Source organism: Sinocyclocheilus rhinocerous, unplaced genomic scaffold (assembly GCF_001515625.1).
Source record: "Sinocyclocheilus rhinocerous isolate Xijiao unplaced genomic scaffold, SAMN03320098_v1.1 scaffold4229, whole genome shotgun sequence".
Lineage (NCBI taxonomy): Eukaryota > Metazoa > Chordata > Actinopteri > Cypriniformes > Cyprinidae > Sinocyclocheilus > Sinocyclocheilus rhinocerous.
The window spans coordinates 17,984-24,758 of NW_015657507.1; the positions used below are offsets into that span (position 1 = coordinate 17,984).

At 36.1% G+C, this 6,775-nt stretch overlaps 1 protein-coding gene and 1 long non-coding RNA gene across 4 annotated transcripts in view; one reads left to right on the forward strand and one right to left on the reverse strand.

The window, feature by feature from the left end:
- The first annotated feature begins 2,696 nt into the window (after positions 1-2,696).
- LOC107721207 (uncharacterized) overlaps positions 2,697-6,775 on the forward strand; it is a 14,109-nt gene continuing 10,030 nt past the window's right edge. The window contains exon 1 of the long non-coding RNA XR_001637691.1: positions 2,697-3,050. This is a non-coding gene — a long non-coding RNA (uncharacterized LOC107721207). The remainder of the gene's footprint in view (positions 3,051-6,775) is intronic.
- The window catches only part of LOC107721205 (60S ribosomal protein L34), a 7,607-nt gene continuing 4,458 nt past the window's right edge, over positions 3,627-6,775 (reverse strand). For all 3 annotated transcript variants that reach the window (XM_016529101.1, XM_016529100.1, XM_016529102.1), the window contains exon 5: positions 3,627-3,751. In XM_016529101.1, coding sequence (XP_016384587.1) covers positions 3,667-3,751 — 85 coding nt within the window. In that variant the 3' untranslated portion in view covers positions 3,627-3,666. The remainder of the gene's footprint in view (positions 3,752-6,775) is intronic.

Below are 6,775 nucleotides of genomic sequence, written 5' to 3' on the forward strand. Positions count from 1 at the left end.
TAAAATATAACACAATATTAACTTCTTATTTACTGAACTGTAAATAATCGCTTAACATATGAGACAAAAACTCATACAGGAGCATTTTTGCACCAATTTTAGGGCATAATTGCATTTATGAAGTTGTTGCCCTGCATCATATTTGTCAACAGTCAACTGAATGAAATGTAAGATGACATACAGGTCTGGGGGTGGGGCCAGTGCGTTAACTGCGTTAAAATATTTTAATTGCGTTATTTTTTCATAACTAATTTATTAGCACGTTAAACTGACAGCCCGGTGACTAGGTACAATGTAATTTTGGTTAGATTAGGATGCTTCATTTAGGCTATTTTAGCGTACGCAATATATATTACCATTATCAAGAGTGCATAAAAGGGTGCATAGATTACATATTTCGGTACTACTAACCGACTTGTTTGGCCTCCACAGCAGCGGTGTACTCTTTGCTGAAGCTGAGCTCTGTGATGGCCACGTCATCCAGGATGATGTTAAAGTCTTTAGCTCTCTCGATTAGATCTCGCCTAATGAGTAGTGACACCTGCACACCAAAATAAAACAACACATAAATAACAGCTAGGCTGATTTTCTCAGTAACTGATCAACTTATTTAAACCATCAACAGACATGCAGATACAATGAGGTCTAAAAGTGAAAGTGCTTATATTTAGAACTGTTCTTATTTAATACAAAGTTTTTCACATAAATGAATATATGAATGTACTAGTATTTGCCATGTCCTTCTTCTGCTTTACTGACAGTAACATTTGAACTGACATGAACTCCACAAGTTTGTGTAAAACTCATGTTACCCAACTCAAACTCATGTTGATATGATAATGTAATACAACTGTAATACATTTTGGTCACAAGTCTACATTTCTAGACTTGACCAAACAAACAGACACTTTAATATGAAATATTTAATGTAGTGTGTCTCAGCTCTTGTATCAGATGAGAGTGTGTGAAATAACAGCCCGTTTTCTTAAACAGCTCTGTAACTAAATAAAGGCAGAGCTTCTTATCCTCCACAAAGAGGTTAATAATTTATTTCTCACACCAGGATCAGACCTGAGAATCTGCTGACAGTGTTAAAGCCAAAGGTCAGGGGCAGAAGGTGAATGTATGGGTTAGGAGTGAATCTTATAAGAAGTTATAATAGAATCTGCATTAAGATAAATACCTGATAATATCGATCCTATTCTTTTGGGAATATCTTTTCTATGAGCATGTCATTCCAATTCACGTCACGTGTATGGCTGACTTTTTTTCAGTTCAAAACAAACAAACCAAAAAAAGTCATTTTGAATGTGTTCACATTTTTCCATGTAAGCAAATGGGGACTGAGCTTAGCAGCAAGCACCAAAAAAATTTACATTAGTGTTAGAGGCCTTTTTTGCTTTTGTTAATTGTATATTAAATAAAAAGAAAAAAATAGATAGAATACAAAAACATTAGAGAAGCTAGTGTTAGTTTTTATTTTTTTTAAAGAAAACAAGCAGTAAATGAATAGAATGCAAGTCTAAAATGGACAAGTTTTTTTTTTAAGAATAGAAATAGAATTGGGAGTGCTAGAGTTCAAATAAAGATGGAAGAGATGTGTTTTTAGCAGATTCTTGAAGATGGCTAAGGACTCAGCTGCTCGGATTGAGTTGGGCAGGTCATTCCACCAGGAGGGAACATTTAATTTAAAAGTCTGTGAAAGTGATTTTGTGCCTCTTTGAGATGGCTCAAAAAAGGGAAACTCACTTGCAGAAAAAATATGCTGTACAACTGCCCTGAGGAAAATCTTCAGCTTATACCTTTTAATTCCAATAAACACTAATAAACACTCCTTCAGTTATGGTGTTGCCATGATTAATGACATTATTGTATTACACTGTTGGTTGTGACTACGTTGTTGTTATAAACATGGAAAATTTATTTTGGACTTATTGACAGCTTTGTGAGACAGTTGATTTATTTATAGAATTATTTATTTTTGGAACAAGCCCTTAGTTTGTAGTGGAAGTTAGACAGTTGTTTGAGTTTTTACAACTGTGACAAGTAGATAAAAATGACAATGATTTATTTTTCCCATAAAGTCTTTTGGGATCCTAATAATAAACATACTAAATACAGTTGAGGTCAAAAGTTTACATCCCCCTTTCAGCATTTGCAAAATGTTAATTATTTTACCAAAATAAGAGGGATCATACAAAATGCATGTTATCGTTTATTTAGTACTGACCTGAATAAGATTTCACATAAAAGATGTTAACATATAGTCCACAAACGAAAATGTTCAATTTATAAAAACGACCCCATTCAAAAGTTTACATCCCCTTGATTCTTAATACTGTGTGTTGTTACCTGAATGATCCACAGCTGTTTTTTTTTTTGTTTTGTTTAGTGATAGTTGCTCACGAGTCCCTTGTTTGTTCTGAACAGTTAAAACTGCCTGCTGTTCTTCAGAAAAAAATCCTTCAGGTCCCACAAATTCATTTTATTTTTGGCATTTGTGTGTATTTGAACCCTTTCCAACAATGACTATGATTTTGAGATCCTTTGAATTTGAAGATCAGGGTAAATTTAACTTATTTTGTCTTCTGGGAAACATGTAACTATCTTCTGTAGCCTCTGAAGGGCAGTACTAAATGAAAAATATATTTAGGCAAAATAAAAAAAATGTACACATCTCCATTCTGTTCAAATGTTTTCACCCCCTGGCTCTTAAGCATCAGTGAGCGTTTACATTGTAACATTGTTAAAATGTTACATTACAAAAAAGGACAGGTATTGGTACCGGCAAGTACCAGAGAGAAAATAACGGTACGGTCTTTAAAAAAAAATGGTATATGTGCATCTGTAGTTGTAATAGTTGTGTATGAGTCCATTTTGTTAAAAATACCCATTCACAGATTTGCAAACTTTTGACCACAGCTGTAACAAGAACACGAGCATGATTTTGTTACATATGAATTGATAGATGTGACCCTTCTGTAAAGTTATTCAGCAATGTTTAATCCGTTTCTTTTTTATATAGCATGTTAAGTTTGCACAAACAGCCTGTAGTCCAGTGAGGACTACAGCCTACTTGTCATTGTTTTAATCTGCCCTTGTGTCATTTCAATACATTTGATTATATAAAGAGTTTGTCTCATTACTGAACGTCAATCACAACTGTTTTCTTAACTGTGGCAAATCAGTTAGCTTGCCATACTATTATCACCAAAGTATTTACTAATTTCTCAGACATAAAGTGACGTGACATGTGGCCAAGTATGGTGACCCATACTAGGAATTAGTGCTCTGCATTTATCCCATCCTAAGTGCGCCAACACAGCAGTGAACACACACACACACTGTGAACACACACCCGGAGCAGTGGGCAGCCATTTATGCTGCGGCGCCCGGGGAGCAGTTGGGGGTTCGGTGCCTTGCTCAAGGGCACCTCAGTCGTGGTGTTGAAGGTGGGAGAGAGCGCTGTACATTCACTCTGAAAACTACAATCCCTGCCGGAACGAGTAGTCATTGTCATTACAAGTCCGACTCTCTAACCATTAGGCCACGACTTCCCCCCTAAATTCCTGCCACTATCCAGTCATGGTCATTCATCTTCATAGGCAAATAAGTACACAACACAGTGCTTTCCAATACTTTTATTTGAACAGTACAAATCAACTTCTACTTGGACTTCTGGCTTTGTGCCTGTGCCTTCAGTACTTTGACCACGATCTTCTGCTCCTCAATGAGGAAAGCTCGTTTGATCCTGAAAAGTGACGCAGACAGATATGGATCATTAGCTCACAAAAAGCATTTAAGAGTTTAACTACACAGCATTCCTAAATCAATAGTTCACCAATTTATGAAAAACATGTCATTATTTACTTGTTTCATTATTACTTAATCTGCGAAACCCAAAGGAGAACTGTACTGGTCGTTCCTTTCCACAAAATAATTTGACTATTCAACTATCACTTTTGCAAAGTACAGTACAATGCAAATTAAATCCAAAAGCATCAAACCAGAAGTATAAACTGCTATTTATATATTTATCAAAACAAAAACAGTTAATCCATTCATCCTGCCCTTGAAGGTTAAAAAAGGATGCAAAAGCATGAAAAAAATGCCATTTAACAGGGGTGTAACGATCCATTGATATATGGATCGATACATCGATCAAATGTCTGACGATACAATGTTACAAGAAACTGTTAAAGAGCACACGTGGATAACAATGTATCGATGCCACGCGTAAAATATGGATATCTGTAGTATAAATAGGCACTTATTTTGGCACCACTATCCACATTTTAACATATTGTCCATCTATGCATTACTGCCAACGCATGCATTCTCCTTCAAACTCATGACTTTGACTTAATCAGATTTTAGTGTTTTTAACCTTCATAACTATTACAGTGTCAGTTTCTGTCCAATCTCCATGAAATTTTGCATGATTGTTTAGAATCACATAATGCATGAGTTTGCATAGATTTGTGATGTTCTGTGCTTTCTTTTAGGGTTTAAAGGCATTTGGGTACACTATATAAGGACCACATTTTTAAATGACCCTGTTATAGCTGTCCAGATGCAAATGTTCAACATTAATTATTGACCTAGAGAGTCCAGAGAATTGTACTGCACTGATTTGATTGATTTTGAGTTAAAAACCTAGGACTAGTTTAAAAAAGTAGTTTTTTAAAATTATCTCAAATATTTAAAGCTGCAGTCCGTAACTTTTTTTGTGTTCAAAATTTACAAAATTGATATAACAAGCGAGTACACCATGAATCCATTTCCCAAAGCGTGTTTTTGGCTTGTCCTGAATCACTACGGTACACCTATAATAAGTGTTTATATTCGGACTATTTAGACTGGTTCGGGTAGGTACCGCTGAGGAGTAGCCCAGTACCTGCGTGATTCGCCATAGACAAACAGAGAGAAGGAGCTCCGGCTACAATGTTCGTCCGCAAGACGCACGCAGTTCTGTTTATTAACCGCTAGAGCGCCAAAAGTTACGGACTGCAGCTTTAAAGAACAATTTGATTGACACCAGTGGTCCTAGAGTCAAAGTTGTTCAGAATGAGGAAATCTATCATATATGAAATGAAGATCTAGTGTATATGTGAATATGAACTTTTTTTTTTTTGCAATTTTGAGGTCATTTACTATAGAAATATTGTGTTTTTGAGACCATCTTAACTGTTACAGCGCCACCTATGGTCCGATCTCCATGAAACTCTGCATGCTTGTTAAGAGTCATCCGTCACATGGTTTCACCAAGTTTCGTAAAGTTTTGAATTTTTGTTTCGGTTTTATAGGCTTTTGGGTGTATTTGGCTACGCTCCTTTTCTAAATGACCCTGTTATAGCTAACCAAAGGACATAATTCAAATTTTTTTTTTTATAATTATTGATCTAGAGAGTCCAGAGAATGGTTCTGCAGTGGTTTGATTGAGATTGAGCGAAAAACCTAGGACTAGTTCGCAAAAGTAGGAACTCAAACCTTATGCAGTGCACTTTTGTTCATGTTGACCCAAGGATTCCAAAATTGTATGACAAACGGTGTATGTGTACGAGCTAGGGCCAAAAATGTCTGAAATGTTAGTTTTTTGCGCTGTAGTGCCCCCTTTTGGCCGACTGGGGCAAGTCTTTGGATCTGAGTAGCGAGCAATACTACAACAATCTGACCAAATTTCCGCTCTCTAGGCCTTACGGTTTCGGCTGCACAATCAGTTTTACCAGAAAAAAATAATAATTAAAAAATCCTTATAATTACAATTGGGTTTCAGCATTATGTGCTTGAACCCCTAAATATTAGCGATGCACAGATTGACCGGCCAGTGATCGGAATCGGCCGATTTTTCGCATGACTGGCCCGGATCGGTGACCGTCCAGTCAGTCTCACGTCTTGCAGATTCCGAGCCAACTCTTTTATTGCCAGCAGCGCCGGCATTGACGTCACAGCCACGCACACACTCACAGTCGCGTGTAAATATGTCGTTTCACGTGAGAATGATTCTAATTTTAATTGCATTCAGTGTAAACGGCGACTGATAATGTATTTATGTCGTGCCAGATGATGTACAGCCTGAATGAGTGTGTGAGAGAGACAGCACACACAAAGTAACTCACAGAAATTAATTAGATGCATACTGCGGTAGAAAAACAAAGATATTTACAAAATATGATTTCGGTACGTATACGGCCATGATGTTTCCCCGAATATCAATATCAACACGATTGCAATGTGACACTGATTTTATACAATAGTATTTCAATAAACAAGAAGTTAAAATTAAGTGACAATTGAAAATATTGACTGTTTTTGCTCAATTTCGCTGACGAAAATAGTTCGCCCGTTCATAAGGACAGTCACTTGCCTCGTTTCTGAATGAATCAGCAGTTTGAATTAATCGGTTGAATGAATGAATGACTCACTCATTAAAACAGACATTTGTCGCCACCTACTGGTGGTTTAGTTATATTTAAAAGTATTCTTGCATTTTTTCAACATTTATTTGCATGTTTAAAAAAATATGTAAAACATTAATCTTTGCGAAATTTCAAATGCATAAATAATTTTATGTGCAAATGCATTTATGGCACCTCAGCTTCATCAAACTGTCTGTGTAAATGCATCTAATGCCACTTCAGATGCAGCTTCTGTTTCCTCAGCAGTGGAAAGATAGAGTTTGTTAATACTAAATTCATTTGAATGGTAACAACTCTACAGTTTCTTATTATTCTAACTGAATTAATTGAAACAAAGTAAGAATTTGATGTGAAAG